General features: G+C 36.0%; 1 protein-coding gene across 3 annotated transcripts in view; it reads left to right on the top strand.

Annotated features, from left to right (window-relative positions):
* The window catches only part of TGFBR2 (transforming growth factor beta receptor 2), a 50,902-nt gene extending 31,789 nt beyond the window's left edge, over positions 1-19,113 (top strand). For 2 of the 3 annotated variants that reach the window (XM_083376144.1, XM_083376146.1), the window contains exons 4-7: positions 4,771-5,570; positions 5,978-6,119; positions 13,096-13,226; positions 15,938-19,113. In XM_083376144.1, the coding sequence (XP_083232270.1) occupies positions 4,771-5,570; positions 5,978-6,119; positions 13,096-13,226; positions 15,938-16,117 (1,253 nt within the window). In that variant the 3' untranslated portion in view covers positions 16,118-19,113. The remainder of the gene's footprint in view (positions 1-4,770; positions 5,571-5,977; positions 6,120-13,095; positions 13,227-15,937) is intronic. The other variant, XM_083376145.1, reaches the window with a different exon arrangement.
* The last annotated feature ends 584 nt before the right edge of the window (positions 19,114-19,697 follow it).

The raw sequence follows: 19,697 nt of genomic DNA, 5'->3' as shown, positions 1-19,697 counted from the left end.
GGTACTGTGTATTCAATATTCTGTTGCCCTTACCACACAGTCATGTATAGGCATTAAAATACTGTTCATTTTCAATTTATACCTCTTTTATCGCACACTCAAAATTTTCATTTAGTTATATAGGAAAAAAAATCTTAAATCTAACCAACAGTGACAGTCCAGATTCTTATATTGTATATGCCACATAAGATGTTTATTTGCTTCAATATTCATTAGTACATCTACTTATTTTGAAATTAGGGTAATAAGATAAATTTGAATATGAGAAATATTCAGTCTGTTTTAAGGAAATGTCAGTACTTATTTATTTATTTACTTACTTAGTCATTTCATTTATATTTTAGCATGAGCACAAAATCTTCATATTTCCTTTGCATTATATACTTAGAGTTTTGGGTTACCTTAGTTTTTCTACATAAAGAGTAATATGGACATAATTCATTTGTGATTTCTAGTGTACTCTCTGAATTGATTCAGTCAGAGAAGATAAAGCACATGCATTTTCTGAATGTGTAAAGTCCTAATTATCTACACTTTTGTTGTATATTGATTTTTTACAGATACATTATTATTATTTTTTAAAAAAATGATTTTTATATATGGTGCTAAATGCTAGTGCAATTGCCTAAATAATTGGCCAAATGTTCTATTCATCTGAAACTGTTGAGCCAATTAATTAAATAAGACACTGTGAATAGATTTGCTATAACTTTGAAGAATGAACTTCATTTCCGTAATAGTATAATATTTTTCTTTATTAGTTAATATAAACTTTTGAAACAGCAAATGTGAGCTCATTTAAGGATTAAAAGCTTAGGGTACAGAAAGGTAAACACAAAGAAAGCATTTCAAAAGCAAAACGCAAAAGGAAAGGAATTTAAATAATTTCCTGTGCAGTGGCTTATATAGTTTTAGAGGCCAGCTTTAGATTTTAATTTAACCTATCTAAATAAATATTAGTAAGAAGAGAAAAATGGTATCTTCCGATGAAAACAATACATGCATATTGGCACACGTAGCAGTGTCTTCATGAATAATAGAATAGTGCAGAATGGAAAGCGTTTGAGAGATTAATATGAATATAGTGAAATGAATACACATTGAGAAATGAGTAAACTGAGAGACTTTCCAGGTGAGGAATGGCATCTCCAGATGAGTAGAGATGATGCAGCCACAACTGAAGGACTGGCAGATAGACTGGTCCCACAGAATTTATCCTCATAAGAGATCATTTGTGCTCTGGACTGCTACACTTCACAATGAGACTTCACAATAGCAATTTCCATAGATTAATAAATCTTATTTGCTTAATGCTTAATGCTTATTCTTAAGTATGCATATTAGAACTGTTTTAGTCTTTAAAAAATATTTTTGAGCTTGAAGGAGTATAAATGTAAAGTTTATTGCAGGGGTCTTCAAACCTGGCCCTTTTATGACTTGTGGACTTCAACTCCCAGAATTCCTCAGCCAGGCATGCTGGTTGAGGAATTCTGGGAATTGAAGTCCACAACTCACAAAAGGGCCACGTTTGAAGACCCCTGGTCTATAGTAACTTAAAGTTGCAGTTGTGAGTGGAAAAATCATGCACTGCAGCTCTGATGTGTTCATTAAGGCTGCTTGGATTTTCAAAGAGGCCTTTTTTGTTGAAGGTTCAAATAAAGTGCTTCTTCAGAATAGACAGCAAAATAACACAGTGCCCCAATTCTAAGTAGTGGATCATCTTATGTCTCTCTCATCCTAGTCCAAAATTTAGTAAGACAATAGCTTACTAAAAATTCAGCAAATCAGCAACAGCCAAACCCTACTAGTTTTTAATAAAGCTAAAAACCCAACAGTATTTTCAAATTTTGGGTCCCAGCCCATGTTTTCTGAAACCCTGATTAAACCCATAGACTTTGTACTAGTCAGCATTATACTATAACTTACAGACCTACTCAAATGTTTAAATAGTTTCAGACACTTAATTTTGCTCTGTCCTTGTTTGCAAACCAAAACAGCTTCCTATTCTAGCCCTCACTTTGTCTAAGATCTCCTCTTAAAGTGACAATTGAGTTTTAAAGTACATTTTTAAAGCAGTACATTGAGATAAATATCTACTCTGTATTATAAATGTGTACCGCATAAATAGTAGATGTGTAAATAGGATCCATTGCTGAAAGGGAAAGGGAAAAGATTGCTGTTGGCAAGGAGACTCCTTCATTTGAACTTTAAGTGGTGTCTGAAATTATCTATCACAATTGGACAGCATACAATTCTTGAGAAATATGCGGCAGACTAAGTATTGAGACCAATCTGGTGCTTGACAAATGAAGAGTTATCAAGCAGATGGCATGCTGGAATCTCTTGCAGGTCAATTTATATCACTGAAGTATTCTGTTGAGAACCCATGCAAAATGCATTGATGTTGTTTCCAGTCCATTAGCATTCCCCTTTTTCAAGTGACGATCAGTAGGTTTCAGAATCCTACTAAATCTACAATCTCATAGATTATAGATGTTTCAACATTGTTTTATAGGAACTTTTACATATATCAGCTCTAGTCTATTTTATATCCTTTGGCATCCTTGTTTCTCTGTTCCTAATGGAATTTTCTCTTAATTTATTCCATCACCTGTCAGTGTTTTCTATTATCTCTGTTTTAGCTGTTTGGTATTTTATAGCTTCTTCTCTTCATCTGAGAATTCTGGCTGTAGGGAAGATAAGGGAGGGACGGATAAGGGAGGGACGGATCTGCAACAAAAAGCTGTATTATGGAATGCTCCTATTTTAAGATTCCAGTCAATTTCTAGAACACCCCCCCCCCTTTATTATTTGTAATGTTTCATTCAGAACAGCCAAACTGTATTTTCAACAGGTAAGCATGTTCAGCAACTGAGCAACCATTTTTGCATAAGGAAAATATCTTTTTGGATGGGAATAGAAAACAGAGAATGCTGCTTAATGATTCATTCAAAAAATGTAATGTGTGTATGTGTGTGTGGAGGGATATTTGCAGTATCTGTATTGTGTTGCTTGGATAGATATCCCCCCACACACATCTCTGTTTTGCTTACACATATGGATGAGGCGAAACTTGTTTGCAATGGCACAACATTGTTCTCTGTATTTTGATGAAAATCTCTGATCCTACAAATGCTCTGCACTCACCTGCTTCATATTATCCAAGAATAATAATGCTACCCAGAGAATTATGATATTCGTGAAATCCATACATGTGAGACTTCTAGAAGTCCATCCAATAGAAAAATAAGGAAATAGTTAAGTTGGCTCTCTATTCCACAGGTGTCAAATTTGCCGTGTCACATGACGTGTTGCGACGTATCACAACTTTTTTTTGCATTGTCGGAGTTGAGGTGGACACAGTCTCCATATGATATAACCGACCCATGGGCTGGCAGTTTGACACCCTTGCTCTATTCCCTTGCAAAGGGAAAACAGATTGTCCTGTAGAAAAAAAAAGCTGATTGAACTTGAATATAAAATGTAGTCTGCCTATCAGGAGCAAGGAAAATAGATTGCTCAATTCATTTTCTTTTACTTCTGGAACTGACGTCATCAAGGAGGGGCATGCTCCTGGTTCTATTTCTTAGGAAGTTGTCATTTGGTAGGGCCCAGGAGAAGAACCTTCTTTGTTGTGGCCCTCATCCTCCACAACCAACTCCCCTAGATACCAGATTTGGCCCAAATCTACTGGCATTTCATAAGGCTTGAAAATCTGATTTAGTTAAACTTTGGGCTCAATACATTTTGTTCTGTGGTTTTTAATCTTAGTTTTAAGTGTTATTAGCCTTTCAGAGTCATAAATTTAGTATGGGTAGCAGCAAAAATTGAATGAAAAGATAAATAAATTAATAAATGAGGGTCAAGGTTTGTTTTCCGAGCTTGAGGGCTGGTTTCCAAACATTTCAGTACCAGGCTAGGTAATATCTTATGTGGCATTTAGGGGATGCCCTAAACACCACTGAAGATGTTACCCAGCCTGGTAATGAAAGATTTGGAAACCAGCCCTCAAGCTTGGAAAATGAACCTTCATCTTAGACCTGAGCTACAGAAATCCACCACTATTGCAAGTTAATAAATAGTCTAAAAAGAATTAGCTACTCTTAATTTTATTTTAATCCTTTTGATATTTTTGTGATGGCTTGATTGTATTATAGATTGCTTCAGAAATATTTAATATGAATTTAAAAGAAATTGAATGATTCTTATGTATATGTACATATTTTTCATCATATTGATCTCCCCTGCCCACCAGACAATTTTTAATATATTTTTTATTATTTTTAAAATTATTGTCAAAATAATTTTACGCCAAAATCAATTGGTACAGTCTTAGAATGTGATTACACAAGTTAGCATTCCATTGTGGTTACGAATTCCAATGTTGTATCTCACTGAAATAGATTCTTATTTATTGTATTGGGGGCTTCGTATTAAAATAAAATGTTTCAGGGTAGACAGCTTTCTCTAGTAATGTAACTTCACAATAAAAAATAACAATGACATAACTTTTAATCTTGATTAAGCTGCTTCTTTGTACCTCTCATGAAAAAATATCCCAATTCAGGGCTAAGAGAGAATAACTAATCAAGATCACCTACCTAGCTTCATGTCTAAGGCAGGCCTAGAATTCAGAATGTCCTAGTTTCCATCTTTCTGCCTTTAGCTACAATACAAAATTAACTCGGTTTTATAATTATAAGATTATAATTATGTTAATGATCTTTTTAATGTTAAAGTTTCACCTAACACTTTATATATTTTTTCCAGATACCACCTCAAGTACAGAAGTAAAATACGTGATTGCTTTGGTCTCAGTTATATGCCTTGTCCCGTTGCTGGTGATCGCCATTGCTGTGATCATTATCTTTTACTTCTACCGTGTTCAGAGGAGGAGGAAACTCAACAAGGCATGGGAGAAAAATGTGAAATCCAGGAAGCACAAAGACTGTAGTGATGTTTGTGCCATTATGCTGGATGATGATCGCTCTGACATCAGTTCTACTTGTGCTAATAATATTAACCATAACACCGAATTGCTGCCTATTGAGTTGGACACTTTGGTAGGCAAAGGGCGATTTGCAGAAGTCTATAAGGCTAAACTGAAACAAAACACATCAGAACAGTTTGAAACTGTGGCTGTCAAGATCTTCTCTTATGAAGAATATGCCTCCTGGAAGACTGAGAAAGATATCTTTTCTGACATAAATCTAAAACATGAGAACATTCTACAGTTCCTTACAGCAGAGGAGCGCAAGACAGATCTAGGCAAACAATACTGGTTGATCACTGCTTTCCATTCAAGAGGCAACTTGCAGGAATATCTCATAAAACACATCATTAGCTGGGAGGATCTGTGGAAACTGGGTGGCTCTTTGGCTCGTGGGATTGCCCACCTTCATAGTGATCACACACCATGTGGTCGGCCCAAGACGCCAATTGTCCACAGAGACCTGAAGAGTTCTAATATCCTGGTAAAGAATGACCTGGCTTGCTGCCTCTGTGACTTTGGATTATCCTTAAAGTTGGATCCTACTCTCTCTGTTGATGACCTGGCTAATAGTGGGCAGGTAAGCTAGTGCATGAGGAGCTATATGGAAAGCTGGAGGATTTTATAAGTATTGTACTTGTTGAAATGTCTAGCTTTGTGATGGATTGACTGTGACTAGAAGCAGGCTTGAATAACTGCATGTCATTCCATGCAATAAAATCTGCACCATCATTTGAAAGCAGAAAATGGCAGCTTTACCTCAAAATGCTTTAATATCCCCAGTGATGCTTTTTTATGGAGAAAATCCTAATCATTACACTTTGAGATATTGCTTAAGTGGGGATTCTTCTGGGCCATGCAGTCATGAAAATTGAATCTATTTCCATCTGCTAACATTACTGACTTTATTTTTGAGGGGGAAAAATAGTGGTGGTTCTGCTTTCTGAATTCCATTTAAAGCATTTTAACTTTTGTAAATGCTGACAGGTTGGTACAGCAAGATACATGGCTCCTGAAGTCCTCGAATCCAGAATGAACTTGGATAATGTTGAATCCTTTAAGCAGACTGATGTGTATTCTATGGCTTTGGTTCTGTGGGAAATGACATCTCGCTGCAATGGTGTTGGAGGTACGCTAGATCCCATAGATTTAGTATTTTTAAACAGGTGTGATTATAATTCCTTGTCTGTTAGATTTGTAGGAGGTACATTTATTACTAAGTTTATTACTAAGTTAAGCCTCCTCAGGGTGCCACCGATCAGAGAATGTCGATTGGTGGCCCCCAGGGGGAGATCCTTCTCTGTGGGCGCTCCGGAGCTGTGGAATCAGCTACCGGTAGAGCTCCGGATGGCGCCCGATCTTCGCTCCTTTCGCCGCGATCTCAAGACATTTTTGTTTGTACAAGCCGGCCTAGCCTGAGGGGGAGTGTTGGGGTTGTTTTATTTTTTGTTTTTTAATTTTTCTGGGGGTTTTTAGCGTTGTATCATATTGTTTTTAACTAGGGCAATTGTTTAATCTGTTTTTAATGTTTGTATTGGTTATTTTATTCTGCCCTGTGAACCGCCCTGAGTCCTCAGGGAGAAGGGCGGTATATAAATGTTATTAAATTAAAAAATTAAAATTAAATTAAATTAATTAAATAGGCCTGCAGTGTTGTTCATAAATGGTCTCCCTTTCAGGCACTTTTAGCACTAGTGAGCTAGCCATCTTATTTAGCATGTTCGAAACCAAGAGCAGACAGTCTTGCTGGTACAGAGATTAACAAACAAACATCTGCACATATTGTTCATCCTTGTTCTTATCAAACTTGAGCAAAGTCATTTGGGGGGGGGGCAAAATGAAGTCCAGATCATAGATAGCAGGAAATAAGCTCCTTTGAATGGGTTGATGGGACATGGGAAACATAGATCCCCTCCCTTCCAGCAGTTCTATTCAAGAAAGCTGGTTTTATCACTGCTGGCTTTGGTGGACATTTCCTGATTTCTGTGACTCCACAGTTTTCCACAGCAGTGCTCATTCTAGAATCACATTTAATTGATCTGAACAGATCAGTTCATTGAGAGAGATTCTACAAACAGACCATTAAATACTTCGGAGCTTAGTTTGTAATTTGTAGTCACGCCAGGGTTTTTGAATTGTGGCCATAGTCCTTTGGAGCTGTATGATCAGCATAGAGTCGGATCTAATAATATTTTTAAATCTGATCATATTTGCATAGACAACGGTGATAAAATTTGTGCCTGCTTTGCCTAGGGCAAGGGTAGGCAACCTTGGCTCTTTTATGACTCGTGGACTTCAACTCCCAGAATTGCTGAGCCCCAGCTATTCTGGCTTAGGAATTCTGGGATTGAAGTCCAGGAGTCATAAAAGAGCCAAAGTTGCCTATCCCTGGCCTAGGGCAACCACACAGTAGTTCAAGGGAGAAGGGAAGTGTGGAGTGGACTTCAACTATTCTCCACAAGGAGCAATTTCAAAACTCTTCTACTTCAGTTGGGCATAGTCACAGGAACTAGTGTAATAACATGACTTTTTGAGATCCAGAGATTAAAATGTAGTTATGAAAAACTAGCGGTATATTTATTTCTTATCTAATTACTCATTTTATGTATGAGGAGAGTTCATAAAAATTCAGATATCATCTTAGGGGGTCAAAGTACCTCAAAGTATGAGGATACCAGGTAGACCTTCATTTTAATAAAATGAAAACCTGATAGGATTGGGGCAAAGGAAGAACATTACTCTTAGAACTCCACCTAACTGCATTTCATGGTTTCCCCTTTTCAAGGTCTGGATGAACTGTTTATTCAGGAATATTTTTGCATCGTTGCTGATTCTTTTGAACTTTCCTGTTTCTGTTCGAGTACCCTGGAATAGTGCCTAGGTTAAAAAAAACCATCCTCATTGCAGCTATGCTCATGAAGTTACAGAGCTGCCTAAAACTGAAACAAAAGTATGTGCTATTCTAGATCAAAAAGGGTAGAGTCCTTTATCAATCTCTTTTAAAAGGGGGGGGGTTGGGCATCACAGTGCAACATGCAAATGTTAATTATGTAGGTAAAGTAGGCATATGCTTCAAGAACAATACAGCGAGCTTAGAATTACAGCAAACTTAGAATTTAATAAAGCAAAGAAGTTGCAGGCTATAACAAATGATTGTGATAGTAGGTAGATACATATATATAAGAAATAATACTAGCAGACTTTTGTCAAACAAATCTAAGAAAATGGGATGGATTTCTGAAAAGTTTTGGGATACAACTGTTGTCTATAATACACAGATAATCTTTGACTTACAAGCAGAATTGAGTCCAGAATTTTGATTATACATTGTTGCAGTGATAAATTGAGTCAACTCAATTTTTCAACCATTTTTATGACAGTCTTAAAGTGGTGAGTCATTGCAGTCATTAAAACAATCACGCAGTTGTAAGTCCAAATCCAGTTTATTGAATGTGGGGTTTTTTGCTGCTTTTTGCTTGAAAATTGCAAAACATTTTTTGCAAAAAATGCTCACATGACCACAGGATGCTGCAGCCAATTATATATGTTGCAAAACACTTGAAATCACTTTGAAGATGATTTGTAAGTAACTTTACAAGGTTGTTATAATTTCAAATGGTCCTTAAGTGGACAGTCTTCAAATTATGACCAAAATAGAACCTGTCTTTAATTATTTTTTGTCTTTTTATTACTGGAGTTGCAGATCTGTTGCAATTTCAAATATCACAGTATGTCATCAGCATAGCAGAGGTTTTTGAATAGTTATAAAAACAGAGATAGGGGAAACCATATGATCTGTGATATTTGTTTTTAAGTACATACTTATTTTAATTTAAATGCCAATTTTATGACAAAGAGTCTTTGAAGAATGAGTCTATCGTATGTGGAATGGTTGTGGATTCCTGTAAGGTGAAGTTGAAGTAAATATCTTTTACATAGAGCCTCGCTATGATTTTAATCTTTTTCAGCTGACCTTATCTCTAAACAGAAGATATGAATATCAATATAATTGCAAATTATATAACCTTAGGAAAGACTATTTAATTGGTTTTCGGACAAAATTGGAAAGAAGTTATAGCTTTCCCAATATTTCACTAGAGAGTAATTTAGAAGCCATATTTAGAAATTGCTTTAGAAAAGCAATACCGGTTTTTTGGGAAAGCTTGAGGTCCCTGCTTGGAAGTTTAGTCAGCACAACAGCTGTATACCAGATGTTATGCATTGTGACAAATACCATTTCCATCCAAACAATTTGCCTTTGCAACTGACATGGATACTCTGAGAAAGGAAAGCATGCTGAGCCTTAAGTGATCTGACAGTCACTTCTTTTCAGTATCTTTATTGCATGTATTATGAAATTAGTCAATATCAGCCAGGTCACCCGAAAATGTTTGAAAAATACCTTTCTAAATAACCTATTATGCTCTTTGAGCTTCTTTAAGCAATGCTGGGTTACTTGAAATGTCTGCTCGCTTTGTCTGAAACAACACATTTGGATAAAGGATGAAACTCTGGAAAACTGGTATGTTGAAAGGTTTGGGACTTAGATATTTGGCAGGAAAAACAAATCTAAATATTTTGGAAGAAAAGTAGTCTACACTTCATTTTTCAAGTGTTCCAAAACTTTTGGTATTCAGATACAAATCCATGACTGATTTCTCATTGCCTATAGCAGACAAACATCAAATGTAGTAGAAAATAATACAGCCTTTTTTTTTTACTCTCTCACTTCATTGAAAAATGATTGATTCAGTTATTTGCTTCAATCGTATATAATTTTCAGAGACTACCTGGACAAGTCCCTGCAGCTTTCTTGGCAAGGTTTTTCAGAAGTAATCTGCCATTGCATCTTCTCAGCTCAGGCTGAGACAAAGTGATGAGCCCGAGGTCGCCCAGCTGGCTTTGTGTCTAAGGCAGAATTAGAATTTAAGGTTCTCTGGTTTCTAGCCTGGTGCCTTAACCACTACATATAACTGACCTGGAGGAACATTGTCCATAGGGTTGCGATGGGTCGGACACGACTTCGCAACTAACAACAACAATAACTGGCTCTCTCAGTTTTAATATCAGTACTTAAATAATGACACCATGACCCAAAAAAAAAAGAGGCAAAGCTGCCATTTTCTCCAAACAGTTCTGTTAGCAAAATGTGCTAAGAAATGATCCGGTTTTCATTTAAATTAAAATTAAGCATATGAACTGTAGCTTCCAGTCTTTTGAATGAGACTTCTACAGAAACAATGCCCTATGCAAGCATGCTGATTTCCCTTTAAATTGAGTCATTGGCTTCTTCATTTTTTTTCCTGTACAAAAGAAAGCCTGGCATTTGTAAAATGCCCTTTATTGTGCTTCAGGTCACACTTGTTTCCTTACACTGGCTCCAGGAAATGTACTTTGTGTCTGTTATTGTGTCCATGTTTCAGTTTTGTCCTGCATCCTTTCATGTCAAAAATAGATTTCAGGGAATTATCTTATTCAGCCTATTGGTGTCCTGAAAGCAAATTGTATGTTGGATGATTGAATCTGTCCCTTGGAATAGTAGACCTTGACTTTTCTTGAAATTGTGCAAATATGAAATGAACATGAAATGAACATTTAAATGCAGCAAACACCATTCCTCAAAGAAACCACAACGACTTGGGTCCCTTTCAGTTCAATTCAGTATATTGGTCTAATCTAAAGCTTTTTATTGCCTGCAGAAACCAATTCTAAAGCCGACATGATAGAAAGCAGGCTCTGGTCTAAATAGATGTTATTTTTCCATACTTTTCTGCTATGATGTGGTTTATCAAATAAATAAATAAATAAGGCTATTTAAAGCACTGTTTGTCGTGGGAAAGCAAGAAAATAAAAATTTCCAGAATAAATACTTGTAAAACATGTTTCAGACATAGCTGTAGAGATCATTTGTAGCTTGCTGCTAGACAGAGTAGACCAGGGAACGTTCACTGTGTGCTTTTATTTTTAATTTTGAGGACTGTTTTCTTATCTAGAAATTTCCCCACTGTAAGGCAGAAGTGGAGAGATTCCAATTACATTTGGATTCTTGATAAGATGAGTTTAAAAAGTATGGCTTTGCTACTCTTCTATATTTTCTTCTTGCTGTTTGTTCCTCTCTGGACTTGCTCTTTTTCTTTCCCCAACTGTCTCTTCCATATCCCTTTGCTTTTGCCTCATTGGCCGCTTCTCCCACCTCATCTCTGCTTTTTCTTTTGGTGATCCATCTTTTTCTTTCCTCTCTTAGTCTTTCTGCCTAAACTGTGCCATCATACATCTCTCCATTTCAGTTCCTGCTTGCTTTCCTGTCTTTTCTCGTTGCCAAGTCCAGAATTCAGCTCTCCCTTTTTCTTAGTCGTCCCTCCCAACACAGGAATCAGTCCAACTCCCACAGTCCCAGAGGTAATGACTATGAGTGTGTGTATGCATTTATAGGTTTGTGCTTGTCTGTAAATATTTTAAGCACAACTTCATGCTATTTGGAACACTAACCCAATGCGCCTCTCAAATTCGTGAACAGGCCTCTGCTCACCCCTAAGTTCATACTCCCATTTTACAATTTGGCAGGAGCAATCACATGACACTCCACAAAATCCTGCAACAAGAATCTTTTGTTGCTATAAATATAGAATTATTTTTAGTGTTAAAAATAAATAAAAATCTGCCATACATTGGATGAAAGACAAATCATTTTCCTCATATAGGGTGCATGTCTACTCCAGGATTCTGTATAACATAATCTATACTAATAAGCATAAGTTCCCTGATTCAAATCCTACCATTTATAGATGGGCTAGGAAAAAACATATCCGATGGTACTAAGTACAAAGTACTAAGTAGGTACCATCAGCAGGAAGGTCTGTTGGATACCTTCATCACCTTGAGTTATTTGTAAATATAATACAGGCAAGATATAAATAAATAAAATAACACTGAGCTGCATTTTTATATCATTCCAAGTATGTGAATGATGCATTTTAGCCAATAATGCCACAGTGTTGTACTTGATCATTGAATTTAACAATATAACAATTTTCTGGATCCACACCACAAAATGTAAATTAACAAAAATAGGCCAAAACAAACAAACAAAAAGAATTGAAGCTTTGACATGTGATATGAATGTATCTAAGTTTGCCATGTAGCTGGCTAAAAATGTTTGTCATGAACTTGTTAATGACTTTACCAACAGAAATGGCAGAAATGAAATCTGGGTTGCCACTGGTGTTGCCTTTAAGGTTTTCCATTTTTCCACCTTGTTTCCTCATTTCTTTTGTTGGGGAAAATATAAGCAGCAAACGAAGTTCTGGTTTTGAAGAAATCTATTTAAGACTTACAGTGAAGTTTTGAATAGATGTTTTCAGAATTCTCATACTTTTTTTTTACACATAAAGCAAACTACATAATGCAGAACAGCTTTTAGAATATATGTAAATGCACATTTTTGTATGCACCCTTGCCTTCCTGTGGCTCTGTCTTAGTTCAATCTTCAGGTCTGTTCCAGAATTATCTTGCCAAAACTTGAAGAAGAAAAAAGGCTTCAGCATATACCTCAAATCATTTAGGATCTCACAGTTTGAGAATTGTAATGATTTATGGATGGGGAATGAGTTTGGTTTGAATTTCTTTTGGAACTGTTAAGTATTGTGCCTTGGCTTACTCTGTTGTTAGAGTTTAGTTTTATTTGATTTTTCTAAATATCTTTTTAACTTCTTAGCAAAACGGAATAAGAAAAACAACCCTCTCAGGTTCTTGAAGGCTTTGGGTTTTAACTATTTATTGATCTCATTTTTGTATCCTTGGAATAGAGATCTTCACAATAATTTAAGGCTTCTAGGACAAAGTTTTAAATTTCAGGAAATGCACCCACACCTCCCACTGTCTTTTTCAATACTTTTTTCTCAGATAAATGGCAGTGATAAGCAGTCCAGCAATATTGGCAAAATGCAAGGCTCAAAAACAGAAAATGCACTACAGCACCGAATTCATATCATAAAGAATAGTTGCCAGCATCATATTCTACTTTATCAAGGAGAGGCCAACATGAACATCTTGATTTTGATCTTCTTAGTCTAACCAAGTGTCTTCATTTTTGCTTATTTTCCTAGTAGAGGTGAAAGACTATGAGCCACCATTTGGTTCAAAAGTACGAGAACATCCTTGTGTAGAAAGTATGAAGGACAATGTTTTGAGGGACAGAGGACGGCCTGAGATTCCTAGTTCATGGCTCAACCATCAGGTAAGACAAAGCCTCAATTATTTTTGGAGGAGTTCATGGCAAAACTGGCCAGGTGCCACATATAGTGGTCACGATAGAAAATAATTTCAGTTTTTGAAATGATCCAAAGATGCTTTATATTCCAGATACTAAAACTAATATTAAAATATAATTCCAACTATTATTTCTACATGCTGTTCTTCCCCTTGAAGTCCTGTTTACTGGACCAGTGCATTCAAGGAGCAAAAACAATGGGGGGGGGGGCAAACTAAAAAAAAAGAAAAACAAATAAAGATTGTGCCTTAAGATTTTTCAGAGTTGTAAAAAGGTTTTGCAGTACGAGTGCTAGTTAATGTGATGAATGCTATTAGAAGCACTGCCCCAGCAAAGTGATGATATGATTGCAGCTCTGCTCTATTATATTCCTTTTCTGCTGCATTATTTCTCTCAATTCTGCTTCTTCAGTTGATACAACTTTAATAATATGGAACCCTCTCACTTTTATTCTTCCACCAGAGCATCTTATTGCCATAGACCATGTTCAGTCAGTAAAATAATTCTTTGTATTAGATTTCAGTCAAAATTATACAGAAAATCTGCCTGTGGTATTTTTAAGTTGCGATGCTGAGCCTGTCGATCAGAAGGTTGGCAGTTTGGCGGGTCAAATCCCGAGTGCCGCATAGCAGAGTGAGCGCCTGTTACTCGTCCCAGCTTCAGCCAACCTAGCAGTTCGAAAGCATGTAAAAAATGCAAGTAGAAAAATAGGGACCACTACAGTGGGAAGGTAACAGCGTTCCGTGTGCCTTTGGCGTCTAGTCATGCCGGCCACATGACCACATAGACGTCCTCGGACAAGCGCTGGCTCTTCGGCTTTGAAATGGAAATGAGCACCGGCTCCTAGAGTCGGAAACGACTAGCACGCATGTGCGGGGGAACCTTTACCTACCTTAAGATTTTAAATTCTTTTATAAAACTCTAAACCTAAAATAATTATTATCACTTTATTTAACCCTTTTGTTTTTCCATGCAATTTCGTAGTTGTTATATACCTGTTTTTCATAATCCTACATTTGAAATGAAGGTTATACTTTCTCTTTCATTTCTGTAATGAAATTTGTTCTCATTAATGATTTCAAATCAATGTTTAATATTCAATTTAACTTAATGTTAGTAGTTTCAGAATGCAGAAAAACTATAATTTGTATAATTCTAATTATATTGTTGACAATTGTCAAAATCAACTATGAAGTAAATCATACAATTAAATGTGGCATTAAAAAAAAGACAGACTAGTTTTCATTCTTACTTATCACCAAGAAAATTCTCCATTGAAATAAAAGGCCAAATATTTTAGCATAGGATTTAATGAATTAACATGCATGAGCTAGAGGCAAGACATTACATAAATACTCATATGATTAACATCTTCTCGATACTTAATCTTGACAAGCCTGGCATTAGCCATTATTTTCTAGAATAAAACACCCATAGTGGAATTCCCATTATGAAAGAACTGTAATTAGCATCACAATAACTTGAATTTTAGATTAAAACCTGAAGTTCGGAGCACAAAAAGAAGTTTGCGCTGGTTAACTTCCTTCTGGTTTTCCACTTTTATCAGCCTGTGCATCAGTTGAATATCGTGGAATACTTTTGTGTATCAGATAAGGACAAAGATAGAGGAACCTATCCAGAATCAGATAAGAATCAGAATCCAGTTTCCATATATAGACCATCAATCTATGATAAACAGGAAAATTCATCCAGACTTTTAATTGACATTATATAACTGTGGGTTAATAAATCAGATTTCAGAGGAGTGCAAGGCAAGTAAATGCTGAAAAAACGTTCTGGTCACCACATCACAAAAAGATCCGAACTTTTTTCTTCAATAGGGTTATTTTGAAATTCATGCCTTTTACTTTGCTTTTTTTTTCATACCACAATTATTGACAAAACTAGTAGTGGCCAGGGCTTGCCACTACTAATAAGTATTAGTGGGAGCTGCCTGAATGTATTAATTGCAGGAATGATGAATGAACATGATGGTTACTCATTTTGTTATTTTTTTAAAAATTATTTTTGTTAATTTTGTATGTATTGCTGCCAAAAATGTTTGGTGGATTTTTTTTGCTCAAACATCTGAATAATTTGGCTGTTTCTGTGTTATGCATGCTGTGGTAACTGCTGCTTTAACCAAGCCAGGAAAATGTCTTGGTCCATTCAAGACAATTCAGTAGGCATCTGTTAATTTGTCCAATGCTATTTTTTTCTTTAAATATGGGAAACACATAGTAAAATCCCAAACTGCATTCTCACCACCATTACCTAGCTGCCTCAACTGGAAAACAAAACAAAACAAAAAACTATAGTTTCAGTGTAAAAATTCTGATTAGAAAACAGGGCTTAATATATTTATTTTAGGGTTGCAGATAATGACTCCTTAATATTTCAGGGTATATTCATCTTTCAAAAATGAATTACAATAAAGAGTAACCTGAATTATTATAACTTGTGACAAGCTGGGCTTCTTGTTTTCACTTTAGATAACACGGACAGATGCTGTAAATTAGAATTTTATATTTTCTCAATTATTACTGTTTATTACATGAACAGTTATATGAGGACATTTTTTTACACACTTGTACCCTTTGCAGACCTGCTTTTTAAACCTTTTATTGAGTCCTGTGTCTTCCAGAGTTCAAAGGCGTTGCTTTATGTCCTCATTTCAGGGTATCCAGAAGGTGTGCGAGACTATTGTTGAATGTTGGGACCACGATCCTGAGGCCCGGCTGACGGCACAGTGTGTAGCTGAGAGATTCAATGATTTTGACTACCAAGATGGACTCTCAGGAAGAAGCAGCTCAGAAGAGAAGATCCCTGAAGAAGACTCTGGCAACAGCACCAAGTAACAGCTGGCAAGACCAGAGGAATTCTCCCTTTTAGGTTCCTGTGCTCAGCCTTGGAATAAGAAGGAATTTTTACCATCGGATCCACCTTCTGTGACTCTCTGAAGAGCTGTTTTTTCTTCCATCCTGCAGCTCCAGAGAACAAGGAATGACTTTACGGGGTAACTATAATGGGCCACGTGCCCATGGCATAGTAGTCGCTTCCTTAAGTGTGCCATAAGATAAGTTACGTTGGTGCTTCCTGAGAAAATAGGACTATATTACCATGCCAATAACAGTTGCACTTTATCAAGGTTTGTATATAAAACTATGGAAGATCAGTGCTAGATACACATACACAAAGCTGTACAGAGTCTTCCAGGAAACTTCTAATAGATAGAAAACTGCAAATGTTTGCTAAAATACTGGCAGCAGTATTGCTTTATTCACCTCACTCAAACCATAAATACCTGTAAGTAACTACACTACAAATGCTTTAAATTGCTGCACCTTTTTTTTCAGATGAGGGGCAAAAAAAACAACCAAATAGCAACTGGATATATATGAGCTTTTTTTAAAAAAAAATGACATTTAGCAATGGTATTCAGCTGGTTCCTGAATGTTTAAAATTTAGAATTTATTGGACTATTGGACCATTCCCAGTCAGGAATTTTGGTTTTCTTTGTTTTTCTCTTCAAACATAGAATTTGCAAAGATTTTCTTTTTCTTTTTTGTTCTTTAATGTCAACAAACAATTATTAATACCCCTCCCCTCCTTTCAGCTTGTACTTTATGTTATCAGCCTTCATACTGACTGCAGGTTTCTCCCCCTGCTCCCTTCCCCCTGGAATTGAGAAGCGCCAATTATAATTGTAACAGATGTTTTGCATTTGCCATGCATTCTAGAAAAAGATTCCTCCTCTTTTCCTCCATCCCTTTTGGATCAATAACATCATGTCTAGTTTCTTAAGCTCTTAAATTCACACTTGATTTTGTGCCCAGAAGGAATAGCAGATGAATTCCTTCCTGAGTATCTGGATTTCTATGATGCTTTGGCAAAAATTTGCTCGGCACTCTGGGCGTGCACTGCTTTTGGTTCTTGTAACATTCATCATAGCCAACCCTGCCTGCAGTCAATGCTTAGAAATGCTATACATTCCTAAACTGAACCCCACAGGCAAGGCTTACATTATTTTAGTCTTCTCTTCCAAAATATTTAGAATTGGAGCTGGCTTCATCAGGAATTTTAAATGGCAGGATTTGAATTGTCGTGTGTTTTCTTGCAAGAAATGCATTCTCCAACCTAGTGCTCTCCAAATGTTTTGAACTGCAAACCTGTGATAACAGTTGGAATCCAACAGAACACTGGGATGGGGATATCTCTGGTAATGGGTCATTTCTGAAAGTTAGCTACTATTTTGTAATAGGAGATGTTCTTTCCTTTCTTTTTCATTTCATTAGAATTAGTCCGCGCCAGCCAGAAACAATTCTTCTAGGTTGAAAGATGTATTACAAGTGCAATTCTTTTTCACGTAGGAGATAGGTGATTTTTCTGAGAGCTCCTATTTTGTGTATTCAATAGGAAAGAAAAGATATTCATATAGGAATTTTTAAAGCTTTATGGAGAAAAATATTTATTTAAAAAAATCTGCGTCTGCCTTTTGTGTTAAATGTTGTATAAATATTTAAGCATTAAGTGGGCAGAGGCTGAATAAAAAGAAACCAGATTTTAAAGTAACAGGCAATATACTAAACTGAAGTTACTAGTAAGGTAGATTTAGAAAAGTGTAATGTTGAATAGTGATGGGATCTGATGACCTCTCGTGGTGGTTGCATAGAATAGCAGCATGAAAAACAACTGCACAGAAAATAAAAATGAGCTTTCTTTCAAACCGGAAAGGAGGGTACATCCTGTGCTGCATACCTAAATTGCTAATTTTGGAGCCTACTTTAAATGTTACTGTATATTTCTACCATTTACCTCATTAGTTTAGGTGTTCAGCCTGAAGGCTTTGAGTACAAGTCCCTGAAGTTGTCACTCTTCTAAAATTGTCACCAAATAGTATTGTTTGAAAAGACAGAATGAATGGGCTGTAAAATACATTGAAGATAAATAATTTTACTTCATTTATATATAAGCGAAATCAGTGTCCAACTAAGGCAACTTTAAGGGATATGGACTCCAGAATTCCCCAACCTATTCAAAAATTGAGATCTGTCCCTCTTAAAATGGACGAACTTTTTTTTTTAATGAGATGCATTGATCTAAAAGAGGATTAGACAAAATTATGGGGGAAACTCTATTAATGGAGAGTCGTGGCTATAGCCTTCCATCCTTCCGAGGTAGGTAAAATGAGGACCCAGATTGTTGGGGGCAATAAGCTGACTTTGTAATAATGCCGCTGATGTGTGTGTGTGAAGCCCTAATAAGCAGGCATATACATAGAATGAAGGCTACTGCTAAGCTTGTAAGCCGCCCTGAGTCTTTGGAGAAGGGCGGGATATAAATGGAATTAAAATAAATAAAATAAAATAAATGTTATTTCAGGATTCAGAAGAATTTTAAAAATCATTTACTGGTGAGTTATAGCACAGAAAGGAAGCTGCTTTCTTTGAGGATTTCTTTGAAGCAACAAATTCAGTCATAAATAAGAACACCATGGTAGGCTTTCATATACAATTAGTCTTAAATAGAGGCTATCCACTTCCAGACCTATCTGCTTAGGAGATTCAAGTAAGGTCAGTATTTAAATTGGCAGTATGACATGCCTAGGTCTTCCCACTGAAACTGGGTTGTGTTTGTCTGTCATGCACTGGCAAAAAACTGAGAGAGCACTAAACTCCTGACAATCCTTTACCTTTTTTGTATTGTATCATTTAAAGAGATTTTTTTAAAATAAAATTTCCATGAAAAACTTAAAAGTACAATATATGTGAAAAAGAGAAATGTTTGTATATCTAAACTCTTTTATCAGATTTTTTTCAAGCACTTATCATATTTTTGTATAAATAAAATATTGTACCCAAAGCTTTTGTTTAAAGTCTTATTCATATCAAAATACCTTAGTGTGTTTCCAGACTGACAACATAATTCAAGCTTAAGGAAGCATTGTGCCTGTGAGTACAGTAATGATGTTCCTGTGAAGACCATTTCTGATGTTTACCAAGCTCTCTGCCTTTGTGGCTTTATATCTTTTAGATTCTTTTAATTAAGAAATAAGCAAATAAGCAGATTTCTATGCAATACTAGCTTTTAATATCAACTTTGTCCCCAAGAAGGCTTCTGCTTACCAAATAGGTTCCAAAATATTCTTACATAATAAAAATGGATGACGGTTCTTTGTTTGGAAATGTGCCTCTCCTCAGAAGAAAAGTCACTGCATTGTTCTGCATTTACCATGTTGCTCAGTTTGTGTCTGGGTGTTTTATCCTTGGGGTGGACAAGCTTCTGCCATAGTGTATTCTTGGGTTTCAAGTGTGCTGGCTGAAGATCCTCCTGAGCTTTTCAGATATTTCTGCAGCATATGGAATGACAACATTGCTTTGTTTATTGTTCTCTTCTTGTCTGTTATGGAGGAGTTCCTGCTAGGTCTTTTTGGGTTTT

This window comes from Vipera ursinii (assembly GCF_947247035.1).
Source record: "Vipera ursinii genome assembly, chromosome: Z".
Classification (NCBI taxonomy): Eukaryota; Metazoa; Chordata; class Lepidosauria; order Squamata; family Viperidae; genus Vipera; species Vipera ursinii.
This window is presented reverse-complemented; position numbering and strand designations above follow the sequence as displayed.